The 17,797-nt window shown below is 48.1% G+C and overlaps 1 protein-coding gene across 1 annotated transcript; it reads left to right on the top strand.

The window, feature by feature from the left end:
* Nucleotides 1-4,734: 4,734 nt before the first annotated feature.
* On the top strand, nt 4,735-16,859 carry Tmem109 (transmembrane protein 109). Its single transcript, XM_038340212.2, has 4 exons — nt 4,735-4,867; nt 12,759-13,003; nt 14,729-14,831; nt 15,371-16,859. The coding sequence occupies exons 2-4, from the start codon at nt 12,767-12,769 to the stop codon at nt 15,760-15,762; spliced, it is 732 nt and encodes a 243-aa protein (XP_038196140.1). The 5' UTR covers nt 4,735-4,867; nt 12,759-12,766; the 3' UTR covers nt 15,763-16,859.
* The last annotated feature ends 938 nt before the right edge of the window (nt 16,860-17,797 follow it).

Here is a 17,797-nt window from a genome sequence, read left to right as displayed (position 1 = left end):
GTCAGAAGCAGGCTCAGAAAGCAAAGTCTCTTGACCTCTAGGCTCTTCTGTCTCTTGTCCTCTTTCTCCACCCCCAAGTGGTGCTTTCTCTAAAGTACTCATATTGGCCTAAAGATTCTCTCTCTCTCCCTCTCTCTCTCTCTCTCTCTCTCTCTCTCTCTCTCTCTCTCTCTCTCTCTCTCTCTCCCACACACACACACACACGTGTGGGAGGTCCTTCTGTCTATGTGTTGTTTTTACTGGTTAATGAATAAAGAACTGCTTTGAGCCTATGTCAGGGAAGAACAGAACTAGGCAGGGAAAGTTAGGCTGTATGCTGGGAGAAAGAAGGGCGGAGTGAGGGGGATGTCATGGAGCAGCGGCCAGAGTCAGACATGCCGAAACTTTGCCGATAAGCTACTGCCACATGGTGATAGAAATTGGTTAATTAATATATGAGTTAACCAATAAGAAGTTAGAACTAATGGGCCAAGCAGTGATTTAAATAATATAGTTTCTGTGTGATTATTTCAGGTCTAAGCTAACCGGGCGGCCGGGAACCAACAAGTGACCCTTCTTACTACACACATAAACACACACACACACACACACACACACACACACACACACAGGAATCCTGTTGTCATAAGCCCCTTGCCTGGAAAGGTTCCCTCACAGGAAAGAAGACGTGTTATTTAACTCTCTCCCTTTTTTTCTTTCTTCCTTCCTTCCCTTCCCTTCCCCTCCCCTCCCCTCCCTCCCTCCCTCTTTCCCTCCCTCCCTTCCTTCCTTTCTTTCTTGTTTGTCAAGACCAGATTTCACCACGTAGCCCTGGCTGTCCTGGGATAAGACTGGCCTTGAACTCAGAAATTCCCCTGCCTCAGCCTTCTAAGTGATGAGATTAAAGCTGTGTGCCACCCTTGCCCAGCTTCTTTCTTGGTTTTTGTTTTGTTTTGCTTTTGTTTTGAGATAGGGTTTCAGACAGCTCAGGCTAGCCCCAACTCACTGTTTAGCTGAGGATGACCTCAAACTCGTTCTGCTTCTACCTCCAGGGCACTGAGATGGCAGGAGTTTACTGCCAGGCCTGCTTCAGTGCTGAGGTGGAACCTGGGGCTTCGTGCACACTAGGGAAGCCATTTTCTAGCTGAGCTATGTCCTCAGTCCACAATCATACTTCTGAAGTATCCTCAGAGACAACTTTTATTATCTGAGAGACTGTGTGTATGGAGAAACTGGACCCCATGGCCTTGGTAAGAGAGGCAAGTGATCTACCCTCCGCCTCTGAGATACAGCCCCAGTGCCCCCCTACACCATGATTTATCCCAAGATCATTTCTCCTCTTTTTTTCTCAGTACTTATCACCAGTTCATACCCAGAGGCCCTGAGCCCTCTCCCTACTACAGCCCAGGGTGCTATCATATCCTCATTCACCTGGCCCTTCTCTGTTATATATTTTTGTGGGACTCTGACACATATATATTTAATTAAAAATTGTTTTTCTCCTATTTATCTACAAGAATTTTATTTCATAGCCTTAAGTATTAAGGCTTAAGAGAGTCAAAAGTTTTCCTTTCCTTTATACCCTGAATCCCTCCCATTGTTGGAGGAGTTGGCCTTTGACACTGAACAGACTTCAAGAGGCTTCCTTTCCCCTGATTTCTGGACACCATTTATATCACAGCTATAAGCTCCCTAGTACGGACACACTTCTGATGTTGCTCGTGATATCACCAATTAGTAATACACTATCTACAAGGCACATGATACCAATCATTAATCACCAGGTGTCATAGTCTGTTTTCTGTTGCTGTAACTGAATCCCAGAGACTAGTTATAAAACATTAGAGGCTTATTTAGCTCCTGTCTTTGAAAGCTAGGAAGTCTAAGAACAGGGTTCCACACCTGAAGAGTGCCACAACATACAGCACAACACAGAGAACTGCATGGTAATGCCAAGCAAGCATGCCAGACAGCAAGATTTGTGTGTGTGTGTACATGCCACTGTGAGCATGTGGCGGTCAGAGAACAACTCTGTGGAGTTGGTCCCCCCGCCCCCTTTTATGTGTGATCTGGGGATTGAACTTGGATCATCAGACTCGGTCAGCAGATGTGTTTCCCTGCTGAACCATTTGTTTAGTTCAGTGTACCACACAGGTTCATTAGTTGTTGCTGGTGTTGGTCAACTTGTGTAAGATAGGGTCATCTGGGAAGAGTGAACCTCAATTGAGAAAATGCCTCCATCGGATTGTCCTGCAGGCAAGTCTATCGGACATTTTATTACTCTATGGTAGAGGTAGAAGGGCCTAGCCCACTGTGGGCAGTATCATGGATAAATAGTTCTGGGTTGTGTAAGAAAGCAGGCTGAGCAAGCCAGGGGAGCAAGCCAGTAAGCAGCATTCATCTATGGCCTCGGCAGTTGTTCCTGCCTCCAGGTTCCTTCTTTGAGTTCCTGCCCTGACTTACCTCAGTGATGGACTGTGATCTGGGCATGTGAGCCAAATAAACCCTTCCCAAGTTGCTTTAGGTCATAGTGTTTATCATAGCAATAGAAAACAAACTAGACCATATGCCGAAGTGCCATACTTTGTTGAGTCATTTTCCTGAATTCCAAAAAGGATGTTTGGTTTTAGAATAAACAAAAGAAGCCAGGATGGAAAAGGTATGTGCATAACATGTTGTGAGCCACCAAAAAGGGAATTCTATGCCTTGTTCCCCCAACATGCACCTCTCACGCAAGAGCTGCTGATGCTACTGCTTAGGAAAAATGGGGGCACATTGGCAAAAATCCCCAAAGCATCTCTTTCTCAGGAGATTCGGTAGCCATGGGTGTGATCTAAGAGCAGAGGATTAGCTAAGGTAGCAGAGTTTCTGACACTGCCAGCTGAGATAGCTGACAGGGAGGATTAGATGAACTTGTTCCCTTTCCCTGGGTCACTGGTAGCAGGGACTAACAGCTCCACACTGCCACCCACAAAACTTGCAGAGTTCCTTTAATCGTTCAGGGATTCTGACAGGTAAAACTTCATCCCTTTTTCAACACAGAAAAGAAGGCTAGCTAGGATAAAGCAGAGTTGAAGTTTTATATATATATATTTATACATATACATACATATATGGAATGAGAGTTAACAGAGTGATACACCCAGAGAAATAATAAGGCATAACCAAGTGTGTATACAGGATTCTCAAGAGAGTCACAGTTAAGTGTCATAGTGTTAGCCCATACAAACCATTCTGGTAGATCTCAAGTCACATCTTAAAGGGTTGCTAAGAATCTTTTTTTTTTTATCCTTTTCTCTCTTTCCGGTGAGTGATTTTATAGATCACTCCAGAAGTGACTAAGTTAGTAGTATAATCTACTAGGGTTGCACAGAGTTGGGGAAGATTATGACATGGCCTTCTTATTGTAAATGGGGGTTTCTAGTGAAGTTCCTAGAAACTTACAGGCTTACAGCTTGGAAGAGAGAAAGACCCTAAGTTGTGGTTAACTGTGTTGGAATGTTGATTCTTAGCTGGTGGGACGCTTTAACCAGACTCCAGAGTGAGGGCCTTCTTTCCCTTCCCGTGTTCCCAGACATTTCCATTTTTCTGTCCTACCTCAATGTTTAGCCCTATGTTAATTTCCAAAGGTACTTGCAGCCTAAAACCAAGGGTGGTAAAAACCACCACCACATCACCACCCCTGAAATCTTTTCCACTGAGGCAAACTGAAACTGGAAGAAGAAATTTCACAAGCAAATGTTAAGTTGCAACTATTAGAAGGCCGCGGAATGAAGGTTCTACCAGCGCCAATTCTGGAAGGAAGACTCCTAGTTGAGAGGCAGGAAACGACCAAATGTGCAGATGAAGATGGAGAAGTCTGGGAAGCATCTGAAGGAGGTGACAGGTTTGGGGTGAAGATAGAACTGGAAGGCTGATATAAGGAGGGGGGTGCGGCAGAGTTTGTTTCGGAAGGAATTTTAACATGACAAGGGGGCTGTCTTATGGCAGCCAATGATGCAACAACATTGGGCAGCTGAGATGGCACAGCAATAACGGTGCTTGTCGCCCACCCTGACAACCTGCATTCTATTGCGATCCACATAGGTGAAAACTGACTCAGCAAATTGTCCTTGGAGCTCCATAGCTGTCCTGTGGTGTGCACACCCAAACATACACACAAAACGAATAAATATATGTAAGTTAAAAATCTAAATCTCTGTGTCTACCCCATTCACAGTTACCTCAGTGGTTCTAAAAGGGAGGGGGAATGGGGCGGCTTCCTTTGTTTACAATTCTAAGCTAAGCTTTGAGGGTCACCTGCATTGTAGGGGTGAGGTTTTGCTCTCTCCTGTAGAGAGGATGTGAGTTTCCCCAGGACACTGCACTACTAATGCGTTCACTAAGACCTTTGCTTTTTCATTCTTTTGTGACTTTTTAGCGAGAAAGGTTTCTCAACCCTCCAGGTGCTCTCCAGAGCTCCGCCTAAGAATTACACTTCCCGCAGGAGCAGCAGGCATGGCTCGGGGAAATTATGCAGCACTAAATGCGTGGCAGACTCAGATCAGCACTGAAGCCTGCACCAAACACCGACTCTACCTACGCCACAGCCTCGACAGAGTCATTTTTTTTTTCCTTTCCTGCCAAAGGCTTCGCTTCCGTTCCAGCTCCAATTTCCGACGCCATTCTTCTCTAGGAAAAGCTTGGGAGGGAAACAGACAATAATGGAGTGAGCAAAGCGCATGCGCCCGCGGTGTCCGCTCGGGCATCTAAGAGGCCCTCCAGTCGCCCAGCTCAATCGCCCGCGCATGCGCAGACTCTAAACCAACACCCCGGGAGTTGAGGCGCGGGTTTGCTGGCGCGTTTTTTAGCGAAGTCGCACGTGAAGGATAGCGGTGGCCGGAGCAGGGTGAGTGCGGGCCGAGATCCGGGTTGTGGACGCAGCTTAAGGGAAAGATTTGCAGGCGGCAATAGGGCGGAGCCGAGAGGCCTGTGAGCCCGAGTGGGGAGGGGTCGAACGTGGAGTGTGGGATTTAGCAAGCTTGGGACCCGGATCCTCGTTGCTATGCAACCGGGGGCGTTGTTACTAGGTAACCCAGGAGGAGAGTGTTTGGAAAAGCGGGTTCGAGCGCTGAGGTCCAGTAGAGGGAGCAGCTACCAGACTTGGGGATGAGGCCAGTGCTGAGCCGTACACCTCTCCTAACCCCATGGTCCCGCCTCCTGCCATCCCAGTTGGAGCCCCCCTCTGGGTACCCCGACCTCACAGGCCTTGCGAAGCCACTATGAAGCGCTTGGCAGGGCATGTGCCGTTCGAAATAGCACATGCCACTGGCACCCTGTCGTCGGGAGTCTGGCCTTGGGAAGGGAGCGGCGCTCCCTTTTGCAGGCACCCTGCCCCCCATACAGTTGCTGGGTAGCAGCTGTCAGGGGTTTAGCTAGGGCTGCTTCCAACCTGCCAGAACGCTGACTTCATTCTCCTTAGTGGTGACTTCGTCTCGTTTAGGAACTTCCACCTCAGCAATGCTTCTCATGTGGCTGTTGTATATTTGGATTCACTGTTCAAATAACCTACCCGCCCCCCCCCCCTTCTTCAAGTCTTTATGTCTTACACTTGTGGCTTCTTGGCGGGTTTCTGATATTCTTTTAGCAAGCATTTATTAGTCATTCTATACGAGGTGCTGGTGATCCCAAGAAAGTTAGTGTCGAGTTAGACTGAGTTGCTGGGAGGCTGTGGAACAAACCATGAACATGGTGCTTGCACCAACGGTTTAATTTCTCAAAGCCACTCTTAACCCACTTTCAACAGGATTTACACTGGAGGAGATTGAAAGTCAGATAGGTTAAGTAACAGGTGTAATGGCAGTGACAGATAGTTTGTGACAGAATTCAGGCTATGTCCTTTGTACAGAGCCCCTTAGGACGCTTTGCTTAAAGTGCACTTTTCTTCTCTGGGCTGCTGACCTTTACAACTGCTGTCTGATTCTGCCTCAGGAATCCTGGGGCACTTTAAAAACAAAAAAGGCTCTGAACCCCTCCCTGGGAGAGTCTGAGTGGGTTGCCCGGGTGGGGCAGACATCCTTGTTTAACAGGCTGTGCCGGCAGTCCAGATGGGCAGTCCAGAGCAGAGGACCGCTGATTCACAGGACGGGCGTTTGAGTAGTGAAGGGACTGTTGGAGCCAGCAGAGGGCACCAAGTCAGTTCCTGCCCTTATAGTGATTTATATCGAGAAGTGAAAAAGAAGAGGAAGGAGTCCGAAGGGGGCCCCGTGGACAGCTCCACCCTACCCTGGCTGAGCAAACCACAGCTGAACTTATAGCGACTTCTTACCACCATAGTAAGTAAAGCAGTTCGCCTAGCTGAGACTGCTCCTGCCCGAGCTGATCTGCAGCTGTCTGAACAGGTGTGGCCAGTCTCAGCAGCGCTATCTGAGGCTGACCCTTCTCTTACCTTCTAGGTTCATAACCGTAAACTCAGAAGGTGGGCCATCTCCTAGTGTGAGGGCTCCTCTTCTTTGGAGATTTGGGGGTCTTCTGCTTTGAGCTTGATGGTGGTCGGTGGAACTGTATGTTTCCATGGGCAGAAAGCAGGCATTACCAAGGCAGTACTGAAGTGTGGACAGTTGAAAGGGCAAGCCTGAGCTTCTGGGCTTGGGGATCAAGTCCCACCTCTGCTCTAAGCCAAATGGAGCATAATGCTAACTATAAGATAATTACAGCTGGTGAGATGCTCCATGGGGGAAAGGCACCTGCCGCTAAGCCTGATGATGACCTTGATCCCTGGGACCCACGTGGTAGGAGAACCAACTTGTTTGAGTTGGTCTCGCTTTCACACATGCATACTTGTACACACATGTTGGTCTTTTGTTTTGTAAATCAGTGGTAGGGTGCTTGCCTGTCTGATAGCTCTGAGTTTGATTTGTAGCTACACACACACACACACACACACACACACACACACACAGCTGTCAGAATTAAATGAGGTAGATAGTAAGCACTTGGTACTTATAAATCACTATACAAACAAAAATTTGATAGCATATACATATTACTACTTATTGAGTACCGCCCGTTTGTCTGAGTAAGCAAAAAGGTTTCAGACATGCTTCCATCTTTTAATGACTATAGCATCTTCGTGGATTAATTTGATAAAGAACTGGGTCATGGTGGTGCATGCCTTTAATCCCAGCACTCAGGAGGCTAAGGCAGGTGGATCTCTTGAGTTTGAGGCCAGCCTGGTCTACAGAGAAAATTCTAGGACAGTCAGGGCTACAAAGAGAAACTATGTCTCAAAAAACCAATAATAATTTGGTGAAGGCTGGCATGTACCTCCGTTGGTAGAGTGCTTGCCTTTATTCACAAAGCCCTGGGTTCAGTCCCCAGTGCGACATATGGGAGGCACACGCTTGTAAACTCAGTACTTGGGAGGAGGAAGCAGGAGGATCAGGAGTTCAAAGTCTTCCTCAGCTGCATAAGAAGTTCAGGTCAGCCTGGGCTACATCAGACCCCTGGCTTAAACAACAACAAAACTGTAAACTTCTTTTTTGAGATGGGGTTTCCCTATCCTGGAACTCGCTTTATAGGCCAGGCTGACTTCAAAATTTCAGAGCTCCCCCTGCCTTTGTCTCCCGAGTGTTGGGATTAAAGGCATGCACCACCAACTGCCTGGCAAAAAACTGTGAAATTCTTAAGAGGCATGAGGAAGCATGACGGTGGTGGTCAGATTCCTATTGCCTGGGCTTAGGAACTGGTAAAGAAAGCTGGCACAGAAAACCCAGCAGGCTGCCGTGGGAGTTGCAGCTCACATCACCCTGACCTTCTAGTAGGGAAGAGGTGACACCTGATCCCTCCTGTTGGAGGTCCTTGGATATAGGATCCAACCCAAGATAGCAATCCTGCTCTTTAAGGCCCAACGTGACCCAGATAGCTCAGAAACTAGCCCACGTTTCCCACGTCTCCCACCAGTGACAGGTGGGAGCCATCTGGCTCTTGGTTTGTGCCAGAGGGTAGAGTGCTTTCCCAGCCTAAGGTTCGTCCCCTTGAACTCTGTGTTTTGCATCTCCACTTGACCTTACAGGCCTCTGGAGGGGTGTCGGGTGGCTGTTTCTGGGCCAGAAGTTACCCCAAATATAGTATTTTTAGAAGTCCTTTTCTGGAGTCTTTTCTGCCCAAATGGGAACATCTTCTTTTCCCTCTCTGCTATCCAGATGGCTCTAGATTTGTGGCCAACTCCCCCAGTACCCTGGCAACCACAAACACTTCAAAACCTGGCCTTTTCTCCACCTTAGAGGCTTGCCTCTAAGCTCTGAATCACAGAAAGTCTGGAGCTGCCAGTGACTTGTTGAGCCTGAGAGGGAACAGGATTTGCTAGAGCCTTTTGACATTGCTCCAGCAGAGTTGCCAAAAAGAAGGTGGGCCTGCAAATGTTCTTCCTGCCTGCTCCTCACCTGCTCCTTCAATAAGTTGGTACTTGCTGAATCGTAACTCATCCGTGGCATCATATCACGGATGAGATCAGAGCACAAAGTGCCTGGGTAAATTTTCACCGTAATTCCCTGAGATGGTTGGTAGATGCCAAGTGTGTTTTGGCTTACAGATAATCTATTATGTGACTTTATCAGTAACTTCTTTTTTTAAAAAAATATTTATTTGTTTATTATGTATACAGTATTCTTCCTGCAGGCCTCATTACAGATGGTTGTGAGCCACCATGTGGTTGCTGGGAATTGAACTCAGGACCTTTGGAAGAGCAGGCAATGCTCTTAACCGCTGAGCCATCTCTCCAGCCCTATCAGTAACTTCTAAATTGAACACGGCACAACAGGGTGGTTGTGGACAAAGAAGGAGAGCTCTTTAGAGGCACCTGAATTCACAGCTGGGTTTTCCCACATACTGCCTGTTCTTCCTGGATTTCATCATCAGGGGATAACAATGCCTACTTGGATAAGTACCTGTGAGGTTAAGATTAGTGCACACAAAACCAGTCCACTGTTGGCTTTTTATTCACAGTAATCTTCCCTTAAGGGTTATTCCTTAACCCTTTGCTTATTTTGGCTTTAGGAAGTTGAAGTCATTGTGTCAATGGTGTGACATAACCGACACACACCAGCAGTTTGCACACACACAGAAATATGCCTCCAGCAATTTGCACTTGGACGCATACACGTGTACACATACACACACACCAGTTTCTTTTTCATCTACCCTTTCTGGTTCAGAGCTCACATATCCCTTGTAATTTAATATATGGGAAGATACCATTTATCAAAATCATTAGCCTTTTGGTTTGGCTTTCTGCAATATCTTCAGAGGAGAAAGGTTGAAAATAGCCCTTTCAAATATACCTTTTATGTGAATGACGCCATTTTCAGAAAGCTCTCTAGATCACCATAGGATTGGAGTGGGTAATTGCCAAGGGGACCAGCCATGTCTTAAAGAGTTGGTACCTCTGAGAAGGAAGTGGCTAATGATAGAGTTGATTCCAATACCCAGAGATTTGGTTTATTACACGTATATAATGAAACATTTAGAGAAATCCAGAAAAGACAGGGCTTGGCGAGCTTCCTGATCATTAAACGTATAGAGGCTTTCTGATGGTGGAATGCCCAGAGAGGGCACGGAATCTCTGCACTCCTTCCCCCATACCTTGTGCTGCCACCCTTACAGCTGGTGTATGTCACTGTTCTTTTTAATAGATATCTGTGGTTATCCAGCCAGTGAACCTAAGTGTTTCCCTGTACCAGGGTTTTATGGGGGAGGGGTAGGGGGTGACCACCAACCAGCTTCCAAATCATGACACAGAGACTTATTATTAGTTATGAATGCTCAGCCTTATTTTACGCTTGTCACACTAGCTCTTATAACTTAAATTATCCTGTTTCTCTTCATCTACGTTTTGCCTCGGGGCTTTTTTACCTTTCCTTTTTTTTTGCATATCTTACTTTCACTGCTTCTCCATGTCTGTCTGGCAGCTGCCTAACTTCTGGCCCCGGTGCGTCCCTTTCTTTCTCTCTTGTTCTCTTCTTCTTTCTTCCCTCCTGAGCCTAGATTTCTCCTCCTACTTATTCTCTCTGCCCGCCAGCTCCGCCTATCCTTTCTCTGCCTAGCTATTTAATAGAACAATTTTTAATAGAACAATTAAGTGCCTTTGGCAGGCAATATGCAACAGCAACACATCCGTATATAATTAAACATATGCAGCATAAACAAATGTAACACACCTTTGCACAGTTAAAGTAATAGTCCACAACATAAACAAATGTAACACACCTTTGCACAGTTAAAGTAATAGTCTATGGCATAAACAAATATAACACACCTTTGCACAGTTAAAGTAACAGTCCACAACATAAACAAATGTAACACACCTTTGCACAGTTGTAGTCCACAGCATAAACAAATGTAACACACCTTTGCACAGTTAAATAGTCCACAGTATAAACAAATGTAACACACCTTTGCACAGTTAAATAGTCCACAGCATAAACAAATGTAACACACCTTTATATAGTTAAATTTCCATATTTCCCTGAACTCTTGACTCTCCTCAGCCAATTGATTGAACCTGATAAAGGGGTTGTAGGAACCTTGACTTATATCTAGACACAGAGCAGATAAAATAAGCTAGGACTTGGTGAGAGCATCTGAAGTTGTGGACAGGGGTCCCTTGCCGCTCATTGCTCGAAAGCAAATACTCAGGAGAGAATTGGTGGGAAGGGAATAAGATTCACTTAGAGCCTGCCTCTGAGAAGACAGGGCGCCGTTGGCCTCAAATCCCCATCTTACGGAGTGCGATAAAGGGTTTTGTAAAGAGTGAAATATGGTGTGGGTGGGGTGCTACATGCTGAGTCTCTCATGTCTTCTCATCCAGGGCATGCAGCTCCCTCTTTTTCTTCCTTCTGGCCAGAACATCATGAGAGATAGACCTTGACTTCAACCTCCTTGGGCCAGGTCCTGTAGTTCTTAGATAGACATTACTTGTAGGAAAGTTGGACTTCATATCCATTTATTCACATGTTTTGTATTAGTTGAGTATGGAGTTAAAGAACAAGGAAGGATAGTACACACCCAGATGTAATCCAAACATTACCAGAAGTTATGGATTCTGTAAATATAAAGAGTACTTAGCAGTTACCTAGCTACTGTTTTAGGGGTCAAGGCCATGCACACGCTAGGCAAGCCATCTGTCACTGCGCTTCCTGCCCCCAGCAACAGTTACCATCTTAATCATTAGGGTGCAGCTTCTCTTCAGTTGTTAATAAGGTGTCAGTGGGCATAAGAACAGGAAATAACCTTGGAAAGGATAACCCACTAAACAGTGGTCACACTGTGTAGACGTGTTCAGCCAAACCATTGGCCATGGGAATCAACTTGATCATTAGCCACCTTTCTTCCTCAGAGGTTGAGGATGAAAGTCTCGTCCTTCCAAAGGCATGGGGCGACCACCCCTCTGATCCTGAGGTTATCTGGGAAGCTCTCTAAAAATGGTCTTATTAATGTAAACTGTATGTTGGAAAGGGCTGTCTTTCACCCTTCATCCTCTGAAGATGTTGCAGGAAGCTAGCTAAAAGGTCATTTATTTTGACAAAAGGTATCCTTTTTGTTCTTTCCAAACAAGTATTAAATTAGATGAGATATGTGAACTCTAAGCAAGGAAAGATAGCCGAAAAACCAAACTGCTGGTGTGTGTGTGTGTGTATCTCTTGTGTGCGCACTGTATCATAACCATTGACACAGAATGACCTCAACTTTCACTCCCAATAGACAAAGGGATGAGACTCTGCCTCCGGGTAAGCAGGGTCAAAACCAAGTGGAATTAGATGTCCAGTGCAGAATGGATTGCTTGCTTTCTGGGGAAGAGGTCAGTAAAATAAAATAAAAAAATAAAAACAACAAAAGCGCACACGTAGTCACAGAAGTCTTCCAGTGACTGTTGAGTGGCAGTACAGGAGCAGCAGAGTCTAGCTTTCCCTATGCTTACAGTGGTTCTCTACTTTGGATAGTTGAACCATTGAGGGCCTCGTGTCCAAGACCAGGTCACAGAGAGACAATGCCATCAGTACCAGTGTGCTTGGATACAGACATTGACACTTTGTCCCACTCTCAGGCAGTGCCACTGAGGAGCTCAGGTTGAGATCTGCTGAATACCTTGACCCCCAGAAAGGGTAGGATTTGGAATCAGAGGCTTGGGTTGAAATCCTTCTAAACCCAGTGACCTCGCACAAGTGCTCACCTGTAGACTGTTTCTTCACGTCTGTGCCTACAGGGACCTTGTGTAATGGAGAGATACTGCTGCAAATGCAGCCCTCCTCCTATGCTGTTAACCGAGTGCTTTATTTTACACTGGTGTACGGTGGTAATCCTACTTACAAGCTATTTTTAAGTTACTTTTTCTATCATCTTTGGCTTTAGTATGTTATAAGCTTTTAGGATGATGCCTTTAGAGACTTACAATTAATTCCCTCATGACCATGGTGCCTAAGACCTACGTAGAGACAGACCTTCAGATTTTGGAACTGGAGGGACAGACTGCAGTGAGGTCTTGGCCACTGTAAGGCATGGAATAGTAATGCTGGTGAGTTGATCTGGTGGAGAATACAAAAGAGGAAGTTGTGAATCAGATGGATGTGCCCAGCTTAGATCGCAAGTCCTGGTTCACCCTTTTTCGGCACACAGCTCTTTTCCGGTTCAACTGGGATGCTTGCTATGGACTAGGGGTGGAGAAGGGAAGGACAGACAGCTGGGAAAGTAAAGTTATCCATCTGGTCTGGTTCACTGCTTACCCTGTGGCCCTCTCTTGACAGACGCAAATATGGCAGGCTCAGACAGCAATCCGTCATGGAGCCGGCATCTGTTCAAAGCTATCCTAACGGTCCTCGTGGCCCTTCTCCTCGTCCACTCATCATCGTCCGAGTCCTATCGAGACTTTGTCTCACCTGGCCAAGAGAAGAGGGAGGCCTCAGCTGATCTTTTGACCCAGATTGGCCGATCTCTGAAGGAGACACTGGATTCCTGGCTGGGGCCGGAGACCATGCATGTGATTTCAGAGGTAAGGAAGGTGCCTGTCGTGGCTGTGTGCATAAACGAAAGGAGAGACATATGAACGCTACCCCACTTGCCCCCACAACCTCTTTGTCCTTGTCCCCACTGCAGAGAGCCCCACCTTCTACAAATATAGCCCAGCAATCCTGCCTCTAGCTGGCTGATTGCCTGGTTCTTACCTTCTGGCCTTTTAGCCCCACCCCATCTTCTTCCAGCTTCTGTCCATTTGGTCAGAAAGGCTATAAAACGGCCAACTCTTCCAAACTCACGTGAATGGGTACCCACAGAGTCTTTGATCTGAGCCAGACCGAACTGGCGGAGCACAGAGAGTTCAAGTCTTCACCTATGAAGGTGAGGTAGGGCTTATGAGGGCCTGTGACAGGGTCAGTTTTTCCAGCCAGTGCCATTTCTAGTGTGGTGTCCCTTCCGAGAGTTGATACCAAAATGCCCATCCAGTGGTTTAGAAAATCCACAATAGGGGGCTGGAGAGATGGCTCAGAGGTTAAGAGCATTGCCTGCTCTTCCAAAGATCCTGAGTTCAATTCCCAGCAACCACATGGTGGCTCACAACCATCTGTAATGGGGTCTGGTGCCCTCTTCTGGCCTGCAGGCATACACACAGACAGAATATTGTATACATAATAAATAAATAAATATTTTAAAAAATAAAAGAAAATCCACAACAGGCACTGGAAAAATGCTCAATGAGTCAAGTGCTTACTTTGCAAGTATGCAGGTATGAGTTCCAGTCTCCAGAACATATGTAAAAACTGGGCATGGTGTGCATGTTTGTAACCTTCAGCAGTGGAAAGTGGGGTGCGCAGAGACAGGTAGATACCAGGAGCTTGCTGGTTGGCCAGTCTAGCAGGAACTAGAGCTCCAGGTTCAGTAAGAACCCCCTCTCAAAAAATAGAGGCTGGAGAGGCAGCTCAGAATTAAGAACACCTGCTACTCTTGCAGAGGACCAGAGTTTGCAGAGGTGGTTCACAACTGATTGTAACTCCAGCCCCAGGGAATCTAACACCCTCTTCTGGCTTCTTTGATCACCCCCTTACTCCCCCACACATATTAATTCATGTATATAAACACACATGGATACATAGATAAAAATAAAATCTTTTTTAAAAAGTTACGTGGAGACTTGAGGAAGGCATTATGATATTAGCCTCCAGTCTCATGTGGGCCTGTGTGGGCACACATGCAGACACGCATGCAAATCCATAACATAGTTCACACATGCAGACACACATGCAAATCCATAATGTAGTGCACACATGCAGACACGCATGCAAATTCATAATGTAGTGCACACATGCAGACACGCATGCAAATCCATAGCGTAGTGCAGTTGATTGGCTCCTCCTCTCTCACAAGGCCCAGCCCTGCGTGGACATTCTCTCACACTCCTTCCTGATTCCCTAGGAGGCTCAGAGGCAGTTTCATAGCGTGACTACCATGGGTAATGATAATCCGCCCCCATTCACACACAACCACACCTCCTGCCACCTCCAAAACATCTCAGCTGACCAGCTGAAGACGTCCTGGATTCTGGGTCAGGAGGGAGACATGGCAGAAGAGCCCCTCACTGGACTTAGAGTCCATGAACTTTTGACCCAAACCCATCTCCACTGGGGAAGAGACAGGCCAGAGATTTCCCTACACTGTAGTATCTGGGCTGCGAGGACCAGATAGGAGAAGAGCCTCATTCATGATGGATTTGTCTCTTTCACAGACCCTGGTCCAGGTGATGTGGGCCATCTCGTCAGCCATCTCTGTGGCCTGCTTTGCCCTGTCTGGGATTGCTGCCCAGTTGCTGAGTGCCCTGGGGCTGGATGGTGAGTAGCAGAGACTTAGACAGCCAGGGCTGTGTCTGACCTTGTCGTCGGTGGGAGTTTATCTAGACATTCCCCAGCTGTGTGCAGAGATCCCCGGAAGTGCAATAGAAGGGGAGGCTGGAGGTTCTCTCCTCTGTCCCAGGGGTTTACTTGTGACATTGTGCAAAGGTGTAGTATTTCCTCTTTGGTTAACCACAGCCCTGGGAAACAGACTGACTGTCCTCATATAATAAATAAAACTCAGTGTCCACAAGAGAAGTAGTCTTCCAGGAGTCCCATGGCCAGGAAACTGGGATTCATACTTGTCTCCCAAGCCTGCAAGAGTGGCGGCCATATAATAAATAAAACTCAGTGTCCACAAGAGAAGTAGTCTTCCAGGAGTCCCATGGCCAGGAAACTGGGATTCATACTTGTCTCCCAAGCCTGCAAGAGTGGCGGCGCCTCTGCGAGGCTCTCGCTCCCTCCTGCTTCGCTGGCCCTTGCCCCTCTTTGCCCTCACCACATGTTGAGATTGCTGACTCTGTCCTTTTCCTTTCCAGGTGAATATCTCACCCAGGGCTTGAAGCTCAGCCCCAGCCAAGTCCAGACCCTTCTGCTGTGGGGGGCAGCGGCACTGGTCACCTACTGGCTGCTGTCCCTACTCCTAGGCTTGGTCTTGGCCTTGCTAGGGCGGATCCTGGGGGGTCTGAAGCTTGTCCTCCTTGTGGCTGGCTTTGTGGGCCTGGTGAGGTCTGTACCTGACCCCTCCACCCGGGCCCTGATGCTCCTGGCCTTGCTGACTCTCTTTGCCTTGCTGAGCCGGCTCACCGGCTCCAGGGGCTCAGGGGCCCACCTGGAGGCTAAGGTGAGAGGGCTGGAGCGCCAGATAGACGAGCTGCGTGGGAGGCAGAGGCGAGCAGCCAAGCCACCCCGGAGTATGGAGGAAGAATGACAGGGCTGTCCTACAGTGACACCCTCACCATACCAAAGAGCTGAGCTGCTTCTGGGTCTCGTGGCCCTCCTTGCAGCCCCCTGCCCTTTCCTTGCCTTGTGTCTGAACCCTTGACCCCTTGACCTCTGTACTAGCCCCTAGTCGAGAGAAGAGAACCTGCCCTCTGCAGGTGCTCAGTCAAGGGATGGCTCCCTGCTCTTTCTCTGCTCCCAGCCTGCCTCCCCCAGGACAGGCTGGAGGGGCCTCAGCTCCAGCTTCTGCACCCAGCCAGCACCACTGCCATCCATCTCCGTGATGATTAACCCACTGTTACCTGGCTTCCTTACAAAAGGCCGTCCCAGGCTGAAGCTCCTGTTTGACTACACGCCAGCTCTCTTCTTCCTACTCCAGACTCCCATCACTCCACATCCCAAGTCCCTCGAGGCCCTCACTGTCTTCCTCATTGCACAGCAGTGGGAAGGGGCAGGAGATGCTAGCCCTGAGGATAAGGGAAAGCAGGGTCCCTGGGGGCCTGCACATCTGGGTTCTGTTACAAGTGCCTTAATAGGAGTCCACAGCACCCTCCCATTGCCCTTTGCCACACCGAATGTAGGAAAGTGTGCTATGGCTACTTTGTGTTCAGAGAGAGGAGTCCCTCGCAGAATTTCAGCTCTCCTGCAGCCAAAGCAAAGGCTAACTCTCCTGCAGCTGTGGCCCTGCAGGGACTGTCAGATGCCCTTTGGGGATTTCAGGGATCTTGAGAAAGGCAGGAGGACCCAATGTCTTGCATTTCTCCTCCCGTCCACTCTGCCATCCCCAAGCAACTGTTGATCAGTGTTGTGTCCCAGCAGCTGGGAAAAGCATGACCTTGCCCTGATCTCTTATACAGAGCCCAGGGCAAGCCGGCCACTAACCCTTTCCACCAGGGCACTTGCTCACTCTTGGCCTTGGCCTTTAGGGCCCTCGTGGAGGGAGGTGCCCTGTGTCATGTCCAGCACAAGATGTGAAGACTAAATGCCCATTCTTACTGATAAGGTTTGATGTGGAATCACGGCTGCAGTGACATATATTTTTATCGCGCTTGGTTGGTTTTAAATAAAGTGCACGCTATTTTATTATCTTCTTCTGAATAAAATGTATTTACTCAAAGTCCCTCTGCTGCCAGACTCTCTTCTCTAGCAGGGAGCTGCCAGGAGGAAGGGAGACTCAGGAAGGCAGTCTGTACCTGGTACCCCTCCCTCTGGTAACTTGGAGGGAGGCCAGCACTCTTGTAAAGCTTGCAGATCTGGCAGCAGGCTGGGGAACTGAAGATACTCCTTCCGTTGGGGAGCTGTGATGTCCCATGCTGGCCTGGGGAGCCTAGGAAGACTGGCTTTCCCTCCCAGACTCAGGAATTTACCACACCAAGGTTTTTACCGTGGTTCCAGGTGGCCCAGGCATGTCTGTGCTGCTTTTTCCTCTTTAGGTTGCCATGGAGATACCAGATCATCTTCTGAACCTCTCCCAACACTACCCAGGGGGCAAGGTTGGGTGGGACCTGAAGTCAGGTCTTCTTTAGAAGGGTTGACCAGCCTGCACCCTTTACCTTTGCGACTCTCCCTGGGTGGGGCTGAGCACAAGCAAACTGTCTCTACGGAATGGAATGGCCCAGGGCAGGCCCAGCGTTGTCACCTGGCCTGGTTTGGCCTCTCCTTTTCTGCCCCAGCAGCTCTGTTCCCCTAGCTCCCTGAATTCTAGCTTTGATTCTATAGAGAGATGCCTTTACAGCTGATATTCTTGTGGGGAGGGCATGAGGCAGAGGAAACGTTTTTGGTTTTTGGTTTCTCTTTGATCGTCAGCTTCCAAGAGAAATCCCAGAAGGACTCACCTTGTGCCTCCTGGCAGAGGCCATCAGTCTGCTCAGTCTCCAGGGAGACTTCTTCCCGACCTGAGGCGAGGGGGCGCTCTGGGTCTGGGATCCGCAGGGCACTAGGACCCGGCGGGGCGGAGGGGGGACAGCCCATGTGCCTGCGCTCCCTCCCACCCTACTGCTCCCGCTCCATTGTCTGGGAACAGC

The sequence above is a fragment of the Arvicola amphibius genome, chromosome 1, assembly GCF_903992535.2.
Source record: "Arvicola amphibius chromosome 1, mArvAmp1.2, whole genome shotgun sequence".
NCBI classification, from domain to species: Eukaryota; Metazoa; Chordata; class Mammalia; order Rodentia; family Cricetidae; genus Arvicola; species Arvicola amphibius.
Note: the sequence above shows the minus strand (reverse complement) of the source record. Positions and strands in the feature narration are given on the sequence as shown.

Bases quoted from the DNA above. Each gene is read 5' to 3' on its own strand.
- Tmem109 (XM_038340212.2), top strand. From the start codon at position 12,767: ATGGCAGGCTCAGACAGCAATCCGTCATGGAGCCGGCATCTGTTCAAA. The intron at 13,004-14,728 runs GTAAGGAAGGTG...TCTCTTTCACAG, and splicing joins CCATGCATGTGATTTCAGAG to ACCCTGGTCCAGGTGATGTG. The intron at 14,832-15,370 runs GTGAGTAGCAGA...TTTCCTTTCCAG, and splicing joins GAGTGCCCTGGGGCTGGATG to GTGAATATCTCACCCAGGGC.